The sequence below is a fragment of the Diadema antillarum genome, unplaced genomic scaffold (assembly GCF_040938485.1).
Source record: "Diadema antillarum isolate AM-2024a unplaced genomic scaffold, OU_Dant_1.0 seq00000263_RagTag, whole genome shotgun sequence".
Taxonomy (NCBI): Eukaryota; Metazoa; Echinodermata; class Echinoidea; order Diadematoida; family Diadematidae; genus Diadema; species Diadema antillarum.
The window spans coordinates 363504-390219 of record NW_027271301.1 but is presented as its reverse complement, the minus strand read 5'-3'; the positions used below and the strand labels follow the sequence as shown (position 1 = coordinate 390219).

Sequence of the window (26716 nt, the reverse complement as noted above, 5' to 3'; positions counted from 1 at the left end):
TTCTCCCAGCTATTTTACAGAATTTTTTGAAATTTGATTTTTAACACACGTCCCTATGGGGAAATATTTATGGGTGTGAGCCCTACTGCCATGTACGCACCACTTTATCGATAGATGGCGCTCCTCAATAACTGCTCAATTGCACATCAATAACAAAAGTTGCCTACATGCATGCAGGGCAACTTTTTCTCCATGAGCATACAACCTGCGTCTGTCGATGAAAATTAATCAAGCAAGCGTGTGTTGGGTTGCTATATAGCAGCCTTCAGCGTGCACAGCGTCAGCTGTTCCATAGAAATGAACAAACTTCTGGCTGTAAATGAGTCATATCTTCCAGATCCAACAGCAAAGTGCATGTAAGAGGTTTACGTTTGAGAAACAAGTGTGATACAGTACATGTCTTTTTGCGTTGGTGCAGCACGGAACAATCCGCAGAAGCCTCACTGACGAACTTGTGCGACTTACAGACCTGCAGCTGTGAGGAATCTTAAAAATATTTCCGTTGCATTTACAGCAATTTAGGTATGTATCTGTTAGTCATGTCAGTAGTCTATAACGTTAGTAAACTGCTAGTCTTTGACTAATAACAATAGACTCTAGAACCTACGCTGATGTTCGTTATCAACAACACGATCACGGCATTCACGCTGTTCACATTTTGATACAGAACAGAATGGGAAGCGGTCGGTCGGCGGTGGCGGTATTCCTGCCATCCACATCATCATGTCAGGCAATTTCTAATTCTATTGTGACAATAGGGAGCTTTAGATTTTATGCGAGGACGTTCAAAGGGAAAAAAACATGGTCTGACTGTGCGCAGAAGCGCGCATCAAGTTGACGCGCGCTTCTGCACACGCTCAGACCATGTTTTTGTCCCTTTGAACGTCCGCGCGTCTAAAATCTAAAGCTCCGCGCTCCCTAATATGTACGAACAAACGAACGTTCTAGGTAACAAATAGGCTGCTGGTACAGTAGTCTATAGAAAGTATGAGTACTGGAATCTGAAATCTGGCATGGGCTATAGCCATGGCACATTATGGCGCTGCTTTTTTATTGACGACAGCAATCCGGGAAACCTCGTGGGGGGGGGGGGGGGGGGGGGTGGGGAGGGGCTCCTCCTCGTGAGCATGGCTGGGGTGCTCATGGCGGACATGAGGCCCTCGGCTGGCTCTGGGTGAAATGTTTGACATGAGCCTCCCTGTTCACTTATTTAAGTTATTATCCATCTCGCACCCGACATAAATTGTTGCAAGTTTGCACCGTAATTTTTTGGTACACACACATCACAATCCTCACATGTCCACTCTTCATCCATGATGAAAAGAAGAAAAAAAAAGTCTGTGTGCACTTTTTGACAAAAATCAAGTTTTAATCAACTGACGTGCAATGACCGACCAAACCACAGGTTTTCCAATAAGAGTAAAATAAAATCAGAACTAACCTGATCTTGTGCTTCTAGGGCCTATAGACAGAAAAATCCATCTGTCCGGAGGAGTCTTTTATATTTTTGACTTTGTCAGCTCTCCTTTGTATGGGAGGGGATTCCATGAAGCCAGACACAGTCTCCGCAGAACATCCCCGACAACCAGATACATACCCATCTTTCAGTCAAGTGCACATACATGTACAGCTGTATTCCAAGTAGATACCCTAACTATTCCATACTGATGAGTAGGTGGGTATTCGAATTTGTTAGCAAACTAATCATTTTGTAGGTATTTATGGGTTCACTTTCTCTGTTAATTCCCCCGTCCACCAGCCTTAGGGCGCCTTTCATGCAAGCGTCCAGCTGCATCCAGCGCAGACAATACGCAAGCTATGCTATAAAAATGTACAGAAATCTCCTCCCGTGCGTACGCAAGCTCTGAAAATCCCACAGCTTGCATGGCTTGGGCACTGTCTGCACTCGATACAGCAGGATGTGTAAAAGTGTCTCAAGGTATGGAGAATCAATTGTGAAATATTTAGATCTAGAGCTTTAGGGTGAGTTTGTACACGTTTGAAAATCATTCGCGATGCGAAGTGGCACTAGCATACATTGTTATGATAGATAGCAGCGCAATGAGTGTCAACAGTATGCTGTCCAAGCCCAAGGCAAGCGGCTCGTTTGCAGGATTGTTGACTATCGGTACAGCACGCATATAACACAATGCTTGCATGAAATCATGATCCATAGGTGAATTTCCTGTGTTTTTTGGCCGCCCGTGAGAAGTAGAAATATCAAAAAGTTGATGTAGCAACTTAAAGGGCACAGCCACAGGGAACATTTAATAAACTTATCTTATTTTAGATGTAGAACGTAACTAGGTCTAGTCAACTGTAGATCTAGAAACTAGAACATGATTAGAGGTAAAGAACAATGGTGTTCTACTTCTAATCAAGTATTGTCTATGACCCTGGTGTAGAAAGAGATTAAAATATTTCTAGAAAACTATCTCAGATAGAGATCCAAATGAAAGTTTTTTTTTCAGGTTGAATATACTTGTAAATATCATTTAGAGTGAGTTTGTACATGTTTGCAACTCATTATCATGCAAGCTGGTGCAAAACTACAGTGTACACTATCACAGTACAATGGCCTAGACCTTGTAATGTAATGTAGCTTGACCATCATTAATTGTACCAGATACCAGTAAATGAGGGATAGATTCTAGTAATCTGCTCATTTCTAGACTGTACACAGAGTTAGGTGTGTGTCACGCTGTTGTTTGCAAACTTGCTATGTTTTCCCAGTGTCCACCTACCACCCATACATTGTACAACTTTCTTTGAATATTCATAATATAGTAATGCAATGGTTCTTTTATAAGGCCTACAGCTTTTGTGTATCAATGGCTTCACTTCGGCTTGCAATAACTTTGACTTTGTTTTTCACCCCGCTGCATGCTGACAACATTTCCCATTAGATGTGGATCACATGGTTTTAGAACAGTGATCTGTGAACTTCATATTAGGACAGGTATAACCCATACATTCATGTAGAATCAGGAGAAGTAAGGTAATTAGGGTCATCCACTACCTCCAGTAGGTCCCAATGGTGTGCTACACACTTAGCTTGCAAGGTTGCAGCACAGGATGTAGTCATAATGTACTCACACCTCATGCAGCATGTACATTGTAGTTCACATGGTGGCTGCCCAGACATTGAGAGTAATTACCGTTAGTAGAACACGTGTGCCATGCTGGGAAGTATACAACGCTGTAAGTTTGTCGCATTTTAGTGCACTTTGCCAATGCGGGAATGATTTGCTTGTGTGCACTGCACAGCAGGCCATTCATCTAACTGCAGTAACTGTTGCTTATTGATGTGAAGGTGCCGATTGTAGCATACATACTGTATTTTGATCAGTATTGATCGCATATGAGCCACATTAGTGCAGAGTACTTTGATAGGTGGATGCGAATGGAACCCAACAGTACAAACCTCACGTTTCCCATCCATTTTTTAAAGCATCTTTTACCAAACATAAGTTGTAGATTTAGTAATCTGTGCAGGCTCAGATAGGTTAGGGGCAGAGACTCGAACCCCAAGCACCTTCAGGGGGGCATTTCATCAACGAGTTAGTCAGAGGTTTTCGCCGACAAATTTGCTATCAGCCAATCAGACGTAAGGATTTCAGTAGCTTTTCACAGTTGTCAGTGTAAATCAGCGACAAAAAGTTTCATGAAATGGTCCCCTGATCTGGAGATTATCCTGCCTGAAACCCCTAGCAAACGGGAGACCCCAAGTTGATGTGCGCAAAGTGCGAAGGGAAGTTCCTTGCGGCCGGGGTCCAGCTCTAGGGTTCTAGATGCTCTCTCTTGCTGTCTTTACTCTAAGGCTTATTTTTCAACATACGATGGCAATAAGTAAGAAATCCTTTACAATGGGAGGCACAGAGCCAGGGCGGGAGAAATTAAATCTCAAGCGGGAGAGCGGGAAATTTGGCAAAAATGGGCTTTCGGGGGGAGATCTCCCGTCGAAAGCGGGAGAGTTGGAGTCTCTGTAGGGGAACTCTGGTTCACTTTTATGGTGAAATAAAGAATGGGAAAGTATTGCCGTAAAAAAAAAAAAGTAGCCTTACCTTGGCTTCCATGTACAATTGTAGAACTATATATTAGTAGTTACAATGCACTTATGTTATTGTCACGAGCATCAGTGGCCACTACTCATGCACAGTGCAGGTTTTTCTTGCAAAAGCAAGGCAAAATCCCAGACTTTACCCCCAGAATTTATTCTCTGTTATTATTCATTTAGATATTTGCAAGGAAAAGTTTCTTGTTAGTCCCAGTAGATGGTACACATGTATGACAGAAATCTTCAATCACTGTCAGCCCTGAGTCAGCAATATTACAAAACTGTGTGCAACCACTATGAAGTATTGCACTGGAATATAAGCCAGCTGATGGGAATCACATACCATACCAAAGGCAGAAGGGATATTGCTTTGTTAACTGTACACATGTTATACATGTGCATTTTGTATGTTTGGTAGCATACACTGTAAGAACTGTATGGTTCCCTTTTAATACAATACAAGAGCCAGCACACAACTACATTGTACCATACAAGGTCTGTACCTGCAAGCTGAGGGGATCAGTTACTAGTACATTAATTCAGTAGACCATTTCAGCCTGTGGCTAACTTGTTATGTATGTAATATGAGCTGTAGACATGATTTAGTTACAAGCTTTGTTAGAACCCCATTGTTTATAAGTTGTGTTTTAATGATGGAGTGTGTGTGTGTGTGTGTGTGTGTGTGAGTATGCATTTTAATGTGTTTTGGTGGAAAGCTACTCTGTTTTTAAATGTTCTGTATTACAGCTGAGAGAGTAATACACAAGTACATATTTGTATCTTTATGCCGCCCTATGGAATACCACATCTGCAGTGTAAATTTGTTTGTTTTTTTTTTTCTGCAGGGTCCTCATTGCTACATTTCCTTTTAGAGTTATCATCAAAGAAATTCTACACTGTTTAAATGCGATATGATGTCACAGACATTCTTACAATCTATGACTGCAGTTTATATTCTGTATCTTGTTTAAACTTTTCAGTTCAGTATTAATGCACTTGAATGTAATTTTGTTATCAGTTACTATCATTATCATTATCATCATCATCATCATCATCATCATTACTACTATAATAATTGCTGTTGTATACAGTAGTTATAAGTTCAAGAATGCCAGTGTGTCATTTATGTTATGAAGGAATTAATGCATAATTTACTGATCAAATGTTGATTACATTTGCTTCCATCTTGCATGAGTAGCACAAAGAAAAGAGCCATGGAACTTCAGGTGCAGAAGTAAGTTATAATTCAATCATATGCATGAGGAATGGCCTTACGTAAGTGGTATAGAGACGTTCATGCATGCAGAATTAACATCTTTAAGCTTTTATTTTTGGATTGTGTATGTTAATACTGTTTTTTTGTACGTTTTATCAATATCTTATGAGTTCATAGTCTTGTTAGTGCTGATTGTTTATGGCTCCATCTACACTTTTTTTTTTTCATGATTAGTTCTTCTATTCAAACAACCACCCCCCCCCCTCCCATTCAGTCTCATACCTGTACTCTTTCCATCTTAAAGGGATCGTATAGTTTTGGTTGAGACCTAATTTCAGGTTTTTAACATTTTTTTGGTGAGATAATGAGAAAACGCCTATGAAATATGAAAGAGTATGTAATTCTATGAGGAATTCAGCATTTATTTGATGAAAATTGGTTTTGAAATGGCTGAGATATCAAAGAAGAGCGATTCTGATAATGTGTTGGACCCACACTTTATTCATGATCACTTTGTTTTACTTTGTTTTTGGATGTTTCAGTCATTCCAAACCCGATTTTCATCAAATAAACTTTGAATTGCTCTTAAAATGGTATGTTCTGTGTTACATCATAAGTGTTTTCTTGGTATCTCGCAAAAAGTTAAAAGCCCAATTCTCATCTCCACCAATACTGTACCATCCCTTTAATATTTTGGTGATAAAGAGTGGTATAGTAGCCTAGCTAAGAAAGAAATAATGTAAGAGTGCTTTAATGATACATTGTAGGTACAATTGTATCATGCTTGTGGCTACTCTGCTACACTTTTAAAGTATAAATGGGGCTTTCCTACATTGCCAGTTTGTCCTTGATTCAGTCCTAGTATGAACAATGTATGCATGTGTTGTGTATGCCCTGCATGCGACTGTAATGCTGTCATGATTGTAACCATCCTAACTGTATTCAGACAGTAATGTAACCCCCACTTTTGAAACCTGCTGTGTTGATGATGCTTACAGTAGTTGTAACAATATGCAATATCTGTGATAATCCTTTTGACCATATAGAGCTGCATTTCATTTTAGTTATTTTTTTTGACTGATATGCGTTTATTGTTTGAATTATACTTTTGTGTGACACAAGTTTCTGAATTGAGCGTCATCTTCAACCTATTATTTTTGCATTGGGAATTTGAAGGTTTTTTTTACTGATCATCGTGTAATAACATAACAAATGTGTCCTGTTGTGAGATTATGATTTAAATAATCATTTGTGAGCACTCATCCAATATTTTTTTGATGTTCTATAAAACTGTGTTTGAATTATATTAAAATAAATTTGAAAGAAATGTAAAGGGTTATAAAACAATGTATATATTGTGCCATCATTATAAAATATAATAGTATTATATTTTATAATGATGGCACAATATTCCCAACTCAGTTGTCCCTGCAGTGCCAGGTACATACAAGTGTATGTATGTGAATTAATCACTGCATATATGGCTTGCCTGATCGTGAACGTCGTTTCAAATCTACAATGTACTTTAAATATTTAATTTGAAGTTGCAATACTGTTCTTTAATGTGTTGACACTTGATTATTGAATATTTTTTGTTTGAAAAGTTTTTGCATGCTCTTTCCTTTATTTTGTGAAGCAGAAATGTGTTATATCAAGGAGATGTTTGCCCACCAGAGCAAATCTCAAGATTAAATGTAATATGGATTCTCAATCTGCGTTTACCGTGCCCAGGCTAGGGTACGTAGATCTAATAAAGTGTCTGAACGCATCATCCAGATACTGTCACCTGATATGATATTATCCCTGAGGGTCTACTCATATCAGAGTGCCTTTCAGGCGGCCATCTAAGGGTTAAGGCAATGTGCTGCTGAAGCGCCACATGCAAATGTAATTGCATTTGGTGGATGAATCAATACCTCCCATGATGGAAGAGGTGCCGCGAGCAGGGCTGCACGGTGGAGGAAATGTCAAGAAAGTTGACAAGACGGTATCGAGCAAATTGGCGATCAGGGAGGCTGGATACTGTATTGATGCTGCTTATGTACTCTGAGTTGCCTATGTAGTGCAATAATGAGGATCCACAAACCTTGGAGAAATATTTCGTGGACCCCCACTTTGCTGTAAGTTCCCTCTGTAGCGTCAGCAGCAGTGAAAGTAGCAGTTTCACTCTATAACTCAACTACCACCTCGCTATTATCAGGACTTTGTTTATTCTTTTATTACAACATGAAAGTTCATTGTGAAAATATCGACCTTCATCAACAGACTTTACGACGGACTTATGAAATATGATTCAAATTCTAAGAAATCTTTTGAATATTATTGTGTTTTTTGTGATTGACAGAAGACATTACTGTATATGGAAACATGCAAGTTATCCTGGGTTTAGAAGAAGGTGCATTCCATTGTCTTTTGTTATTTCATATTAGTGATTTAGCAATGATTGATAGATGGTGTCATCGACAGAATGTTGGAAGCTTTTTTCTTGTGGCCAGATCCAAAGAATCTGAAGACAAATTATCATAGGATATGGTCAGTATATTGACATAAAATACTTAGATGGGCAAGTCCAAGATAAGGTCCCCTCAGAAGGCAAAATTTCATCTTTGCTCAATATTGACATGTTTGGTATCATTTTGAAGCTTATGAGTTGAAGTTTTGATTTCCATGGACGAAAAAATTATATTACGTAAATTTATGCAAATTTCAAGGGCTTCATTTGCATAAATGTGAAACACAGCGTTACGTATGGGACATTTATAAAAATTCATATTAATTCAAAGGAAAGCAAATGATATTTGATTAATATGTGGACATAAGAAGTTCATCAAATAGTTTAACTTGGTATGAAAATTTAGGGATTATGCAAATGATTATGCAAATTAGCTCGTGTCCTATCATGAGATGTCCCATACGTAACAAATTGAGGTCATTTTTTTAGGTTTATTCTGAAATTGCTAATGTTATATTAATGCCCTTTTGGAAAGTTCTAACTTATTGTTTAGAGAAATTAAATACCATAGAAAAAAGAAAAAACAGTAAAAGGAATATTTTTTATTAGGCATTGAAATAATGTTACGTATGGGACAAATGCGTTACGTATGGGACATCCTCATACATAATGCATGTGAATGCATGTAGCTAGCTGGGAAGGTCTCTCAGTACACAAATGGTCAATCATCCTGAAGAAAGCATCCCAACATTGTAGCTACTTTTTGAGTTATAGACACTTTAAACAATACATGTACTTGACTGAACAATTTTCAGAAAGGGGGAGGGGAAAATGGCAAAGTACACAATGAAAAATCAGCATTAAAGGGATGGTATAGTTTTTTGTAGAAATGGGGATTCAGTTTTCAACATTTAATGAGATGATTGGAAACCAATTATATGAATTACTAAAGAGCATACAATCTTAAGACTAGAGGAATTCAAAGTTTAGTGATTGAGATCCAATTTGAAATGGTTGTGATATAAATATTAAAAAAAAATAAAGTAAAATGATTTTTTTTTTCATTGCAAGTGATACACTAATTGTCCTTATTCAAAAAAATAGACAAAATTCATGGGTATACATACTGAGGTGTGACTCGAATCAATGACCTGACTGCTAGACAGACATCATATATCTACTTGATCACTGGGGTTCCACGCAGCAGGTATTGCTTATTTATAAAAATTAATATTTCTTGTGTCAAGTTGTTTTTTATTGAAACGAAATGGCAAACTGCCCTTCATCAATGGAAGTAAACACTTTAAACTATTTAATTTTTCAGTAGTAACTATCCTGATAAAAATAGGGCATACATACTCAGGTTGGTCATAAAAATATAGAATATGATTAAATATGATTATGATGGTAAATATTTGGGGAATATTGTTCCCTTGTCAATCTGGATCAGTATTTGAGTAGTTTCAACTGATTCCATTTCAATAATTATGCAAAAATTTGTTCATGGGTATTTTGCAAAATTATTTTGCAAAATACCCATAAACATGTCTCTCCACACACTAAACGAATGGGGGACAAAGGGCATGCATACTCAGGTTGGTCATAAAAATATAAAAATATGATTGAATATGATTAGGATGGTGAATATTTGGGGAATATTGTTTCCTTGACAATCTGGATCAGTATTTGAGTAGTTTCAACTGATTTTACTTCAATAATTATGCAAAATACCCATAAACATGGTTCTTCACACACTAAATGAATGGGGGACAAACTGTCCCATACGTAACTGTCCCATACGTAACACGTCATGTCTGTCTTTAATTAGAACCTGTAATTAGAGCTTTTTACCTAATGACACGAAACTTACCTGTGATAATCTTCAGTGTTGTGACTTTCATCACAGTGAGTTACAAGTTGTAGAGTGAAATACTTTCAGAGAGTTTTGAGGTTGAAAAAAATGTTCAAAAAAACAAAATTTTTCTGGTCCCATACGTAACGGCACATATTTTCTCTTCTAGAATATAATTGTGAAGGTCATTTTTCTCCATTTTTTGCATGATTATACTTCTCCTAGATATCAATCACCATGATAAAGTTTAATATCATCAAAAGCCATTAACACTATTTTTCAGGTCATAAAAGTCTCTGAATGTCCCATACGTAACGCGCGTGTTATCTTGGACTTGCCCAGATATTCTTTTTGCCACATGCAAAAACTGTAAGTGATGGTCAGGATATTGTGAACCAATACAAGTAAACATGCATTTGCATTACATCAATAATGTACATGTAAGTCCTTTTCTCACCTTCTATTGAAGTATCTCTATACATTGCCAGGAAGAGGTACAAGTGTTGTTTCATTGAGTCCTGAGATTGATGTTTACCTGAAGTTTTAAGGTTTGATTTGCAGTGGACCAGCTTAATTGTAGTTCCAGTTGTAAATGTTGTTGTATCTTCATTGTGTTTCATGGTTTAAAATGATATTTTGGACTGGTGTCTTTGTTACAGAAAAGGCAAGAGAAAACAGAACTTTATGCTCTCTCCTGTCTTACATAAACCACACATTCGTATCAATTTGATAAAATCCTATGGATATTCAAAGGCTAAAATTTTCACTGAAATCAAAAGGCTAAATGTGAAGTATTGTAATATTACTGCCTGTATTTTGTTGTTGTTATAACTGATTCGTTATATAGCTGTATTTCAAGTACATCCGAAGCTTGATAAGCCATGGAGGATACAGTACAGTATCAAGTACATTGTAGGTCCATACAGGCTAGGTCCATTGTACAAATGTATGTATTTTGTGTGTTTGTTTAGTTTGTGAATTATACAAGTTTGTATGTTGCGTAGTCCATCCATACTTGTATTTACAGTGTGTCTATATTGAATTTGCAAATACCAGTAAACTAAATTCTTGTAAGATCTGTCATGAGGCAGGGAAAAATCATATAGTAATGGCTCTGTTCATGCTATTTATGATGGGATGACATTAACATGAGTGAAATAGTTTGATGCTCTACAATGTTGTACATAATTTGTCGGAAAAAAAAAAAACAAACAGAAGAGGGCAGGATCAAATGAATTAACACAAATTTTCTGCTATGATGTGGGCGTGTTTTGCCTTTTTTTTTAAATCATTGATGTATGGTGTATCAAGAATCACTGAAAATGAAACATTGAACATCCGGTTGGATTCAGATGTCATTGTGACAATCTGACCTTTGTTGCCAATACAAGCAAGCAGGTTTACCTCAGCTGCATACCACCTCAATGATAATGACTACGGTATATCTCTACAAAGATTGTCAAAAGATAGTAGAAGGGAGATGGATCAGTCTGTATGGGAAAACTCGACGTCACAGTGTCAATATTTATTGTGTATTGGGGATCGGCTGACAGAGGAGGTAGTAGAGCTGATCAAAGATATGCACAAGGTGGCCAGCATGCAGCATAGCCCAGAGACAGTTATTGTGTGCTTGGGCTGGACTGATGTGGGCAGTGTATTGGTCTTCTGGATGAAGGAAATAAAACCATATGGGCAATTCCGCGGTTAGTAACGTTACATTTAAAGAAATTTAGATATTTATTTTTACTGCTAAATCACCATTTATTCATTTCAAGTCAAAATCATGTTAAAACATGTTCATCCTCCCCAGGTCTATGATAGAGAAAAGAATGAGTACAATCCAATGAATATTAGAATTGCTATGGCAACTAAAAGGGCTGGTTAGTAACGTTACGAAAAAAGGACATGACAAAAAAATCAATGTCTTGTAACAAAAAGTGTGCAAAATTTCAAGTTACTTCAAACAAAGTGTTGCATTAATTTCAATTATTGCATCATGACAAATGTTCACGCAAATATTTTAGCAGTTCGACCGATAATTCATTAGCTAGACCCCCAAATGCATGGTTAGTAACGTTACGGTTAGTAACGTTACATTTGTCCGGAGTAATTCCGCAGGTCATTTCACCCTTCTGTAATTGACAAAATGTCACATGACTTCTGGAGTATTTAAATGTATTCATCTTTTACCTTTTAGCAAAAATTTGAGGAAAAAATTTCAAAGCAACCCACTGTAATTTGCATTTAAGTGAATTTCAGCATCCCCAGTCCCACATGTACATTTTAAATGATGGTTTTAGATCTCGCAAAATCAATAAATACGAAAAATAAAATCTACTGAATTTGAAAGACCTTAGTGATTGGTGAACATCCATGGCATTAGTTGATACCTAAATTAAAGAGTAAGATAAAGAGGCACATTTCTTTTATCCATGTCATGTCCACCTAACTGCGGAATTGCCCATATATGGTTCTTGAACCATACTTCACATGTCAGCTACAAAGTTGAACTGTGTTATGAAGAGGTTGACTATAACAAAATACTCATAGTTAGTATACAAAGTGATTTTGCAGACTCTTTACAATTTTTGTTTTGTTTTTTCTACCCTAATATATACTGTAGTGAGAAACCTGATAATATATAACAAGGTAACTGTCATGGATCTTACGTGTAGGTCCTTGTTATAGTGAGGTTCCCCTTTAGTGTAGTACTCATAAGACACCATATGTCCTTTATTAAGAAAGCATATGAGTACCGGTATTACACTTTCAGATGGGAAACAACTGAGACATTGATAATTGCTGAGAACAATTTTCCTTCGTATACTAGCGATGTGAACCAAAGCCTAAAGAGGCATTTGTGACATACAATGTACATACATTGTGACATTGTACACCAGCATATCATTATTGATGATGATGATATCTTACAGTTTGTGAGTAGTGTTCTTTTCATAGGAATATTCTATATTTGTACTGATTAATAATGAGAATGGGAGCTTTATTTGTGTTAATATACTACACATCTGATTAGTTCACTATTATTCATGTACTTGAGGAATTCATTTTATCATGATACACAGTGTATTAAGTGCACTACATCAAGTTCAAAACCAAGATGGCTACTACTAGTTCAGTGCAAAGTGTACTCTTCTTTTTTATCATATTGTTTACATTGTACGTAAATTGTGTGCTAATTGAGGCTAGTTGCTAGTTTCGCTTTACTAGTACATGTACAAATGCACTTTTGTTTCATGAATACTTAACATGGATGTTGGCATGCTTATAGTATTTTACTTGTAATAGTATTTATTTTTCTACCAGTTAATATTGAATGGAGACCATATTTCTATGATCTTTGTTAGAGTGGTTTGTAGTTCTCTGTATAAAGTTTGGAAGTTATCACTGCAAGTTATGAGAATATAATGTTAAGTGAATAACTAAGTGGAAAAATCACGGTCAGAAAGGATACAATGTACATTGTTTGCAAAATATTTGTAATGAAAAGAAGACATCAGACAAAAATGAACATAATTTTTAGATAACTTTGTATTTTCCTTCGTGGGCTGATCACCTTTTTAAGTTTGTATTTTCTTGAAAAACCTTCTTTTTTTTCTTAGTTTTGTTCCACAGAATTTAAAATGGAATGATGTCAGTATGTTACTATACCATCCAGCCATGTAATGATAACACTTTAAGGCCAGGTGTTAACAACTTGAGGTTGAAGATCACCATTTCTCATTCCATGTACTGTGTACTGTTGTACATCTGACATTTTTTATATGAGGAGTTTACTTGGCATGTCATCATCAAAATCATTCAACTCTTCAGAGTTTATGTGATTTATCTGAGCCTAGTAGCAAAAAACGCTTTAGTTGCTTTGGAATGATTTGGATTCCCAAAGGGGTGGACATACATTTTGATAAATTTTCAGACTACAATATGATAGAAAATTGAATTTTAGACACATAGGGTTGTTGCATGTTGCATGTTTTCTGTATTAATTTTAATCTAACATTTCTTGAATTGAGGAATAACACCCATTTCACAAAATTATGATTTAAGAGTACCAATGTGCAAGAATTGTATGTTTGCTAAAAGCTACATGTTTACATGTACAATGTACACACTATGTTCATGACAGAGCTTTGTACACCACTCATGAACATACAATATCACAGCTAGTTTTATCTCAGAAATTTCTACAGACACCACTATATAGGATACTATGTGTGCAATGTTTTGCTTGGTCGATGCTCTGTAGCAATACATTGCTCTATACAATCATGCAACACAGATCAGCACATCTCTGGCCCCAGCATGTTCCCAGTCTGTGCCGTACTGTATATGACATTTTTTCTTTCTTTTTTTTTTTTTGGGGGGGGGGGGGGGGGGTGGGGGTTATTTTTGCAAATTTTCTGAGTCAGGTACTATTCATGAATATAAAAACATACGTGAAAATATTTACTCTGATCTCAACATTAATATGACATTCAAGCATGCATGTTTCTTCATTCATTATTTCTGTCAAAGATGTGTTTACTGTATCTTTTTATTTGATAGTTAATTTAATGCCAAGATACAACAAAATAATGTACTTTGAGTGCAGCCAAGTAATGCAAGTTACACAGTTGCATAAAGGTGATAAAATGCCATTGGTGCAATTAGTATTGCAGCAGGTAGAGATCAAAAAAAAAAAGAAAAAGAAAAAGAAAAGCTGATTGGCTCGTACTTGAGTTACCTGTAATCATGATAAATATAGGCAATCGTGCAACTGGGATCTCGTCTGCCAAGGGTGTTGTATTATGGCTCATTACATCTTCCACCACAGGAGGTAATCAAAATAATTAAATCAACTTGTCTGTGGAGAAAAAACAGAGTGCATGCATTCCTTTAACATTCAATTCAGTAGAATCACTGTATGAGAGTAAACTATTCATGCACATATTTCAAAGAGACATGAAAATGTATTCAGAGATAGCATTTTTTTTTTCAGATGTGATATGATGCAAGTATGCATGTGTATGTATTATGTAAGGACATTTCCCCTGTACTCTCACTTACTCGTTATCCTGTTAAATTGTCATTGAAGCCAAGTGTTGACAGTTCTGACTCGTTGTTTATCATTTTATGAGAAAAAACATGAAATAAAAGCCTGCCATTATACTCTGTAATATACAGTTTGCTTCAACAACAACAAAAAAATACTACTACTACTACTACTACTACTACTACTACTACTACTACTACTACTACTACTACTACTGATAATAAAATGATTGGTGCATTGTACTGAACTGCTCTCATCATAATTGATATAATGACATTACAGCAAATAAAAGATACACAAAGGGTATACACATGCACTTTGTCTTAGCTGACTACAAAATTGCCATGGTAACAGATGAACTTTTACCTAGTTCATCAGGGATAAACCAGGGAGGTGAGACCTCCCTGGGTAAACTAATTCCCGGGATTGGAAAAGTAGCAGAACTTCTGCCTGGTTGATACCTTGGCTTACAGTGTATCTACAAGCTGCTGATAAATGCCAAGAGATGCACTACAAATGTATCAGCCAAATTGAGATTTGCACTTCGTGGCATCCCCTGTGCCACTTATCTGAAGTAATTTGAAAATGTCAAATAGATCTGAGAGGGGCCTTGTGCTAATTCTACATATTGTCAATTCACATATTTCTTTTCAGTATTATGCGCATCTTCAAGGCAATACTGTTAAACTGGGCTACTTGTAGGTTTAGATAAAGTGGAGTTGAAGGAGAATGACTATTTGTAGGCATGTGATTGTTTTTACTTCAACAGTATTATTATGAAAAGAAATTTTTGTTAGAGGGTGAATATCATTACATTCAACTTGCTTAATACTTTGTACAAAAGGACTACACTGTGTTTAATAACATGTACAAGGTGTACTTCTATGCAAACTGGTGGTAAGTCAGTAATGAATCATAGGTTCATGTTCTATTAGTTGTTAGTATTAATTTGATGAAAGGTTTTTTTTTTTTTTTTTCAAAAAGGAAACAACAAATGTACACTCTGTAGTTCTCTTACCCTGTAGAATGTTTAAAGCAAAACAATGATCTTTGATGACCACAGTTCCTCATGTATTTCACTAGTGGCATGCATACACCCACATGTAGGCCTCATATTACACTCTCCAGTAAACTTTTTTGTGTATTTTCTTATTCACTGACCAAATACAACAAAAAGTCGCTGTGGAGTGAACGAATGGAATAACTCTGTTAACCACTGAGTTCCATATACAGTGTAGGATGACTCAGACCTTTGGTACAATGCCATGATGAATAATGCCATGATGAATAAGCTCATGGAAAAATTTGGAAATAAGTGGAAAGAACTAAATTCTCTAAATCCCCCCCTTTTTCCATCAAACAGTAGCATGAAAAAAACCCTGCACAACTGTCAAAATAAGTGCTACACTTGCCTGCTAAAATTTTGATACATGGTTGTTCAAAAAAAGTTTTATAAAGATGAATATATACACATGTGTACACAAGTCTGATGTACTTTGCAAAACACACCCTGGCATATTCTTTTATACTTCAGCAGGGGTTGTATGATGGCAGGAGTCTATGACATCGCACTGTAATCTCTTCAGAACAGACTTTGTGTCCATTTTTACCAGTTCAAATATCCTTTTGAATGAAATACTGCGACTTGAAGTTAGCATATTTGTTGCATTAATGTACTTGCTAAAACATTTGGACATATGTTTTGATTTATGCTAATGTTACTTTAGCTAAATCTGACATACGCATGATTGCAATTTGCATGCTAATTTGCATACAGTAAACTGTTTTGTCACTGAAAATCTGAATGAAATTTGACCAGCTTACATGTATACATTGTATGCAACTGTAGAGGTGTTTGTTTGATTTTGTTTGTTTGTTTGTTTGTTTGTTTGTTTGTTTAATCCATACTTACATGTCATGTTTTGTTGAAACCATTTGTGTGTTTATTATGGGTAGGGTATTAAATTCAGTGCCTGCACAACATGAACATGCTCTGCTTTTTAGTGGACCCCTCTTTTTTTTCTCTCTCTCTCGGAGCATGAACAGTGAAACAAATTTGGTTTGCTTTCATTTGCTTTCAATTCGTTAATTACCTGTAATTTCATCATACAGTCAACTTTTTTGTTTTCAAGATTTCGAGTAATTTGCTTCTATTATGTTCTTTGGAAGATACAAGAATTTTTTATGGAATTAGATTGAATAATTGTATTGAATGTACCGTGTGACATCTCAGAAGGGTATTGGCGCATATATGAGAGCAAGAGACTCATTTTCTGTCTTCTCGTTCCGCTTCCCTCTCGGTATGGAGCAGCGAGAGGGAGCTAGACGGGATGTCGTACAGCAAGCTGGACGCCGACGACGTGGAGCTTGACAATGTGGAGGCGACGGAGAAGATGTCCTACTCCAAGCTGGACGAGGTGGACGGTGGTGGCGGCGGTGACCAGAAGGACCTGAAAGGGATGCGGGCCAAGAGCTTTGATGGCTTCGAGGACCCCAGCCAGCCCCTCCTGCTGTCTGGGAACAATGTTGCTGTTAACTATGAGGTGAGTCTTCAGTCCATAATCATTCTGGGTGCCAGAGACTGAACCTTGTTTTACTCTCCGTCCAATGTTTTTTGATGGTTTCATACCCAATTTCTAGGGTGCTGAATCCAAATCTGAATGATGCAACTACTGCATCCCAGAGAGTTTTGAGATATTTACAATTTTTTGTGGCCATTTTGGCAGCCGTCAAGAATTCCTTGAAACCCTTGAGAATTCAAGAGTTGCATCTACCAGATCCGGATTCAGCAACCGCCCCAAAAAAGAGGGTAAAACCATCCATTTATTTTCAATATTTTCACCATTTCTAAGGATACATGTACTTATATTGGGATTTTAATTTTTGGTGGACAGTTTGGATATCTCAAAACCTCAGGGATGCAGGAGAGGCATCATCCAGATTCAGATTCAGAACTCACAGAATGGGGTAAATCCATCATAAACATTGGGAGTATAGCACATAAAGGGGTAATGCTAGAAACTAATGAAATGATGGGATTGATGAGCGTACCAAGCTTGCAATGTACTCAGACATTTATATATCAGGATGCATACCTTCAAAAGAGTTTTTCTTTGTTTCTGTGTAAAACAAGGTTAGACCTAAAATCTAACTTTGGTACCCAGTCTGCATGAGGCAGTAGACCAATTCTATTGAAATTTTATGAATGCTTTCCTGTCATACTAGAATTTTATGCATAATTTCGTAAAACCTCTGAGTCAGAAAGCTTGGATGGAGACTTGCTGGACAAAGCATCACTTAACCCTTTCTATGCCAGTGTCTTTGGACAGTGTGTGCAACACTATGTGGTTTTCTATGCCAATCCGCACTCACAGCACATAAAGGGTTAATGCTAGAAACTAATGAAATGATGGGATGGATGAGTGTACCAATCTTGCAATGTACTCAGACATTTATATACTAGTACCAGGATGCATACCTTCAAAAGAGTTTTTCTTTGTCTTCTCTGATGGCTAAAAGCATGTTCGTGAGTTGCCCGTCAGCGTCGTAACAACCTATGATGATGATGATGAGCAGCAGTTAGGATTTATTTTGCTGTAATTCCACCTAGAAAGGTGAATGAGTTGTGTGCAAGCGAACTGGCATCTGTGTTTGATTTGGTTTGGTATGAACAGATGAATTGAACAGCTAGTGACAAGGTTGGGGAGTAGGGAAAGAGATCTGTAGACACAAATACATTGGCCCATTTTTAGAGTGTGAAGACACATAAAAAGTCTGTCCAAACTTTTGCTTTTACAGCGGCAGGGCCTAAACATCTAGGCCCCATTTCATAAAAGATATTAGGATGACAACTCTTGCTGGAATGACCACTTTCCACAGCAAGCAGCCAATCAGGAAGCTGTATTCTTGTTGTTACCATGACAATAGTCATTCCATCAAAGAGTTGTCATCAAATAAACTCTTTATGAAATGGGGCCCTGGGGGGTATGTTGCTGATTTTAACAAGTGTGTAACAGCAGATGCATTTTACTATGTCATTAAAAGCCTCAAAGTAGATGGATAGATTTCATAATGCCATATATTCAATTTAAATGCCTCTTGTCAACATGGCCGCTACAGTACGGTATGTTTATACCTATTGGGTTACAGTGCAAATGAGGAATATTCCTATTCAATGTAGCAAGTGACATGATTATGTTAATCTTACTGAAGCACTATTTCCTGGTTAAAGTATATGGAGAAAGACATTGAGGATCAAATGCCAAATGTATACTCATAGTCGCTCTGACACTAATGATGTAGACATTTCTTTCCAGCTTTATTTGGCAGATTACCATTTTACCCTGACCTTTTTAGTCCTTATTGCTGGACAGCAAAATATTTCAGATTGTTAGTATGTGAACCCATCCCTACTCATTGGGATTTTCCTGGAATGCTCTAGCAATGAGATATGAGTCTTTCCAGCCAGATGAGTATTAAATGACTGTGCCTTGCTGATATTATAATGATTAGAGATTTGTCATTGAAACTGCCCTTTTTCTGTGGGTGAAGCATCGGTACATGTATAATCAGAAAATGATACAATGTACATTGTAATGACAACTTCCTTGGCAACATTGCTGTAATTCATGTGGTGATCTATGTAACATGATTTATGCATAGTTACTGAATTCCATTCTACAATCTTCAATTTAAGAGCTACAATCCAAATTCCACCAAGAATGAAGAATTGAATAAAATTTAAAAAAAACCACTATAGGCGTTTTCACATCAGCCCGATAAAAATCCAAACTCGAGATTTTCGCGATTGCGAATTAGGGCACGTATTCATTATCTTATTCACATCAGCCCAAAGAGAATAAGCCCGAATTTTTTTTCGAGCTAATTCGACAGCTGAGTATGTGCCAACAGCATCAGCAATGTGTGTGCCCTCTCAAAATTTCCTCATGATTTGTGTGCAGTTTGCCTCGATCAATCGGGTCACACACGCTAGGCATGATGGGATGCATCGCGCTAATTTCTCGAGTCGTTTTCACGTTATCAAATAGCACGCTACTATCCCGCCTATTTCAGAAATGTCCCGAGTTGGACTCGAGAAATTTTCTCGAACAGAGCGATACAATTAGCGCGCTAATTTGTGTTCGCATTATCTAAATAGCGTGCTATTTTGAAACATCGGGCTGATGTGAAAATGCCTCTTGTAATCAAAGTGAATTTGTAACTGGATTAAATGTATTCAAATGACTTTTGTGTCCAATGAGAATGAGTCCTATGACAATGCAGAAACATGCAGCAAACACTGGACATATAATACATTGTAGTCTCATTTGGTCCCTTATGAACATCTACACTATCTCAAGTGGTTGATAATCTTTTTGCACCATGAATTCTCTATTTCAGTAAAATGGCTGTTCAGTAGAAAACATCTTTGCTAACAAAATGCATGAATACGTGATTGGTCAATATATATTTTTTTCAAGTAGTAACACTTTATGAGAGAATAGTTTGATTACGTCGTAGTGTAGAGAGTTTAGGAATATGAGGGCGGAATACTGCATCAGTAATGACTTACCTGGTATGCATTGAGATGATGATGAAATGTACTTACAGCTTGTACACACTGAAGCAAATGATAATGAATTGGAGGAGAATTTTCATAAATCCACATAAAAAAAAAGAGAGAGAAGAGGAGAAAAGAAAAAGGAAAAGAGAATAACAGAAAGAAAGAGAGGGAGGTTGATGTCTACAGATGGATACAGAATCATGGGAACTTCCAGCCTGCCACATAAACAGAAAAAGACAGCGTGGTTGGTGTGAATAAGTTATTAACCTGTCTCGTGGATTATTTCTGTTGTTTGCTTAGCTGTCTTTGTTATTGCCATGCCAACCTACATGTAGAGAAGAATATGAAGACCTGGGATGCCACTGTGTACATCATGAAATCTAGAAAAAAATATATATATATGTCATGTCTGATAGTATCTTGAAAAAAAACCCCAAAACAATGACCAGTATGGAGCAAAAACAAAATATTCATACTGTAAAAACAATTATTGTACAAGTTTGCAGACAAGATTCAATACACAATGCAGAACTGCTGCTTTTGTGGATAAGAACAATATGCTTTAATGACAGTAAAGCCTTTCCATTAACTGATTGAAATATTTCCATGTGAACATTGTGGATCATTCTTTAATAGCTAGTATGTCCAGTTTAAGCCTGGCACGTATCACCATCAGCAAGCCCCATCAGACGTGTTTTCTTTACAGACCCGCAACAGTGCCCCCCAGGGCTAGGGTGCATCTGGCGTACAGACTCACTGTCTGGCTTTGCACATTTTATGTATCGTCAACTGTCCTCTTGGAATCACAAATCACAGCCATCCCTTTTGGTGATGTTACTCCATCTTAGGTGTTAAAATCAGCAGCTTTGCTTGTCACTTCTGAATTCGTAATCTCAGATGCACAGTGACATCACATCTGTGATCGTTTTCCTGATGCTGATTCTTTTTCTTGTTTCACATTTGTTCCCATAGTTTTGAGGAGTACATTATTGATAATCCGATGTTGCTGCTGGTAAGGAGACTAGCAGATGGATCATGTTGTTGTGCACATCCCTTGCACCATTCCTTTGCCGAGTGCATCATTTGTGCAGTGCATACATTATGTACAGCACTCTGAAGGGAGATTTTTTTTTTCTTTGTCATTGGCGGGCTTCAATGATGAGACACCTGTGTTTCACACAAGAATTCAAGGCTCTGTGGTGCCATTCCAAAAGATGGCAGTCTGTTATTAAACTGTAAACGCAGTCAATCAGGGGTATTTTATCCAGTGGCACCTCGTCTAGTCCTGGTGAGGAAATCAAAAACGAGCTATTATCATCATGCAGTAGAGACAGTGTTGAAGTATTTATTGTGTACACATCTTGTAAATGTTTGTATCTTGCATTTTATTCCTTTTCTCTTTTTTTTTTGGGGGGGGGGGATGGATTACAATATTGATGAATGAAATATTATGTGATTATGTAGATTTATCTGTCAACCCCAAAATACTATGAAAATAACACATGAATATAAATGTTATTCAAGGATTGAAGTCAGCTTTCTTCAGATTTGAATAAAAAGGACAATAAAAATCCATTGATTTAAATTACACCATTGTTCAGATTTCAGAGTTGATGTCATTTTAGGGGACCTTACAATGTAAATTTTCCTAGATGCACACTCTCCTTCTGCAGAAACCTTTATTAACCTGTTAATTGCCTGTATCTTTGAAATCCAGCTCGTACAAATCAACACATATAAAAATGTCTGTGTATGCATTCTGTGTGTGAATTATTGATTCCACAAAGCACAAGATATTGTACAAAAACTTGAATTCATTGATCAGTACCAGTAAGGTGCCAAAAGCTACCATAGTGTATAAGAAATAGAGATTACGTGTTATTTAAAGGATGAATTCACTATCTCCAAGAATTATGAAGGACCGAGTAGTGTTTGGAAAAATCAGTGGCTTGCTAAGGCTCATAAGAAATGTTTGACTGTACACTGCAGGGGCGGATCCAGGAATTCCGTAAAGAGGGGGGGGGGGGGCCTTTACGAAATTAAAGGGGGCACATGTGCCCTCCCCCCCCCCATTTTTTCTTTTTATTTCTTTTGTTTTAACAACAACCAAAAAAAAAAAACCAAGGGGGGGTGCCCGTTGCGCTTCCCCCTGGATCCGCTACTGCACTGTACAATGTATTTACTAAGTAGCTAGATGCATATATATGTACAGCAAGACTCATAAGTCAATCCCTCTCTGTGATTGCCCAGACATTCCACAGCTTAAATTTGTCAAATCATGCTGTCTGCAGACAAATTGATGAAGAAATGCATTTAAAGGTCTGTAATTTTAAGTCTATTCCTCCCTCATCGCCCCCAAATTTATACTGTGTATTTCTGTTAGAGCTGTGTGGTACGCTTGAAAAGATGGGTTTACATTGTATGCAGTGACACGTTTTGCACCAGAGTGTGAGAGACATTGATTTGATACTCTGGTTGGCCACATATTTGTAATCCTGTTGTTCAGCCTGTGGTACAAGGTTGTAGTCAAGAATTGTGGTGCTCTTTGTGTGAAGTACCTGAAATATAACTGACATAATTTCTCACTCTCTTATGGATTTAATTTACCATTAGGGGAATAATATATAATTCTTATTTCATCGGTGTTATGATTTCACGTTTTTGTTTGCTGGTTTGCAATTCTTTTTTTTTTTAAGGAAAAAAAGGTGCAAAATGTGTGACATACTCAATGCTTTATAGACAACTGTTCCTCCTGTTAGAGCTACTGGAGTTTACATAGCTAAATTGTAGTATGCCAATGCCAGTGAGTAGTGATACATGCAGTATTGTGCTCCTGATGCATTTTGCTCTTGGTTGTTGATACAAAGTCCCTCTGAAATAAACAAAACAAGACACTATAAATGCATCATCATAAACTTACGTTACTCTTTATTCACAACACATTACATATTACACATGAAGAGTTGTCCTTTAATAATATGTCAGCAATACATCTCTATGTCAATTAACATGATTGTTGTGTTCTGTCTGTGCACGTGTCCAGCTTGACTTTGTGGAGACAGAATGGGGCAACATCCTGGTAGCCATCCAGGGAGATCGGACAAAGCCTGCCATCCTCACATACCATGACATTGGACTAAATCGTGAGTACCCCAGCCGTACCCCCCAACAATCTTGTAACATTACCTTGCCTTTCAAGATGGATGTAACTGTCACATGAGAAGGCGCTTCAGTTTTCTGCCATGATTCATTACAGTGAATATATGGCATGCAGTTTCATGATTCCATTTTTCAAACCAAGTGGGAAATAGGGACCTACATCGTAGGGCTCTGTGTGGCAGTATTTAGTGAAAATGCTCCTCAACTCTCCCTCGATATACAGTTGTATTAATCCTAATGCTTCCTAAGGAACCATGGGTCAGGACCTTTCTACAAAAAGCAGTCATGGAGATAGGTTCGTAATGATAGGAAATATCTATATGTTATATATCCTGATTGGCTATCCCTATATATTTGATGTGTACATGAAAAATCTATGATGGTGCAGTTGTATATTGCTGCAGGCCTGGTTATTCTATTTCTCTTTATTTTTTTGAAACAAATTCAAGTTGCCTTTCGACAAGAATCAGATTGAAATTGTGCATCAAAATAAGAACAACCAATAGTGTGCTTTTGCTGTACATGAAGCAAGTGTGAACAGGGTGATGTAATGTGCTAATTACATGCGGTGTCATAAACTGATAAACCAGGATGGATCTATTACAGCTTAGAGGATGTTCAGCTCTATCAGGCAGTAATTGTTTCAGCAGACACTTTTTGTTTTCCCACTACACTGTAAGCTGCAAGCCATAGAACAGTAGTCCTTTGTAGTCCTTTGTGGTACTCGTGTTGTATTGGCTTCACTCATATATCACACACCATGTATGACTCATGTTGCTTTGAGTGAATTTTTTAAAAGAGCTGATATACAATGTATGTTGTCATTAAAGGTACATGGCAAAGACCCAAACTGACATTTTTAGACAGTGCATAATAACTTTGGACATGATGTACTTAATGATCCTTTTCAATATTCTAATAGATGTATTGGCACAAAAAGAAAATCCTCTTGCTAGCAAGTCTGATAGCATTTTTGTAAATGTGAGCAATGCTTACATTGTACCTGTAATGTGGTGTAGGTTCGCTGTGCTGACAACATTTACTATGCTGAAAATGGGCAGTAATGAACATGCATGTCAGATCTCAGATTAACAAGTGTTTAACCAGCCAATATTTTACAATTTTATATCACTGTAATGATACTCTGTAGGATTCCACAAATGTTCACAAATTTGTAGGTGAATTTGTAGGTGACATTTTATATAAATGATCATATAATTTTGAAATTGATGGAATCCCAATTTTGTGGTGTGGAGGTGAAAATGCTGTGTCACTCACTCTAGTGAACAGTTCCAATATACTGTTAAGTACAGGTATTAATGTACCGTACAGCTGTGCTTCAAGAAAAATGATCTAGGCTGTAAGAATACCTTCATTTGTTTAGTTTAAATGGCATTGTAGTAATAAGGCTTTGTCATACAGGAGCAAAAAGCAGAATGCAAGTATTCTGTATGGTCTGCATGTAATATCTGAGATGATCTCTAAGCAAACATCACAATCAATAACTGTGCATCTAGACATAAAATGTATGAAAATGAGATCATTCACGAATGCAGTCAAACTTAGTGCAATATGCTACCTGTAAATTAAAGTGGTCATTTGTTTGTGAAACGTGTAGCCACCTACCTACAAATGTATATGGCCACTGAGGTTACATACATTGTATGTTCTTGTACATTATACCCAAGATAGTTTGTGCAAATGAAGAATCTTGTTTGTTGTCTGCGATGGGCATTACTATCCAATCAAGAGAGAATCCTTTGTATTTTTCAAAAAAACTCTTCCATGAAAACAGTAATTGGAGCTACTGTATTTCAATTCAACATGGCCTCCATAATGTGCTGAACTGATGCATTTATATTTTTATAGAGGTTTTGGTAAAAGCTTGTCTGACTTCATTTAAGGCTTACAAAATGAAGGTTGTGATGTTTTGGTGTACGCCGTAGATTAGAAAGAACGAACGCAGCTTTCTATTGCAAAGTAGGAATCACCAAGGGTATGGAAGCATTACTCTAGGGTAGTAATAGTTGTATTAGAAGCACTCAAGGTGCAATTAATCATGCCAAAATTATTGCCCAGTGAAAAATGTCATTTTAGCGAATGATCTTTGACATGCGACTGTGAAGGATGTTGCCCCAAATCTGATCAGCACTGCCACATTTCATGTGGCTATCATGATAACAAGAGCTGGGACAGACGGACTGACAGACAACCCGAAAAGACAATGCTTCTGGCACTCTTACATGTAGGAACATACATCCTTATGCATAAAAACTTTGCATGGCACCACTCCTTTGTGTGTAGGAGATAATGCATCTTCAGTGAGTTCTTAATATCGTGTAAGAGCAGCCAAAGAATGGTTCTATTTTAGGATGTAATAGGGAGCTTTAGATTTGCTGTCTGGACGTTTGAGATGACGCTTGAGCTGGACGTTCTCCTCTTCTCTGCGTCGTGCTGAAAAGTAGCTTTAGATTACGCCGAGACGCAACGTATAAAAAATTAAATGGCGCCCCCGTATGATCGGTGCATGAAGTAGCTCTCTACGTCGTGAACAGAGCGGACGTAAACATAGCCCTGAACGCGTAGTGAAAACTCAGGTGCGCGAGCTATAAATAGATCGACTTTGATACGTGATTCTGCGCATGCTCAGACCAGGTTTTTTTCCCTCTGCACATCCCCATCGCGAAAATCTAAAGCTCTCTAATATTGGCTTTCTGTGTAATAACAAATCCCCATTTGTGATTTACCAATGAGAACTACATTGTACAGCTACGCATCATCAAGGTCTGGGGTTAATGCTCCCAGTACAGGTGACTCCTGTTATAACAAAGTCCTAAGGGCTGGCAGTTTTCTTGTGTTATACCCACATTTTGTTGTAGCTGAAGAGTGTAGAATGTGAAGAGATTAATATACAATGATAATTTGTGGCCTGAAGTTTGACTTCATTGCAAGGAGAATTTCTTTATTAACATGCTTGTTATAATGGGAATTCATGCATTGTACTACTGCATGTGTACAGCTATCGGTGATATCACAATGTTTCTGATTTTGAGCCATCAGTATTATACCATGTCTTCCTAATGAAATGGCTCGTTTCATGTTTTGTTCTGTTTGCTTTGCATCGCTGCAGACGTGTCCTGCTTCCAGGGCTTCTTCAACTTCCCAGACATGCAGCCGATCCTCAAGCACTTCTGTGTTTTTCACATCAATGCCCCTGGCCAGGAGCAGGGGGCTGCCCAACTCCCTGAAGGGTGAGAAATGTTTGCCTGGTTACCAAGATCATCTCCATGGTTACTTGGTGTTACCTCAGTTTCCTCTTTTAGGGGGTAGTCTGTGCACTTGTTGACACACTGACATTCATCTTGGC

At 37.3% G+C, this 26716-nt stretch overlaps 1 protein-coding gene across 2 annotated transcripts in view; it reads left to right on the top strand.

Moving 5' to 3' along the window:
- The first annotated feature begins 381 nt into the window (after nucleotides 1–381).
- LOC139729747 (protein NDRG3-like) overlaps nucleotides 382–26716 on the top strand; it is a 45438-nt gene continuing 19103 nt past the window's right edge. The window contains exons 1-5 of one of the 2 annotated variants that reach the window (XM_071640681.1): nucleotides 382–522; nucleotides 5256–5291; nucleotides 16939–17170; nucleotides 23234–23333; nucleotides 26480–26600. In XM_071640681.1, the coding sequence (XP_071496782.1) occupies nucleotides 5272–5291; nucleotides 16939–17170; nucleotides 23234–23333; nucleotides 26480–26600 (473 nt within the window). In that variant the 5' untranslated portion in view covers nucleotides 382–522; nucleotides 5256–5271. The remainder of the gene's footprint in view (nucleotides 523–5255; nucleotides 5292–16938; nucleotides 17171–23233; nucleotides 23334–26479; nucleotides 26601–26716) is intronic. The other variant, XM_071640682.1, reaches the window with a different exon arrangement.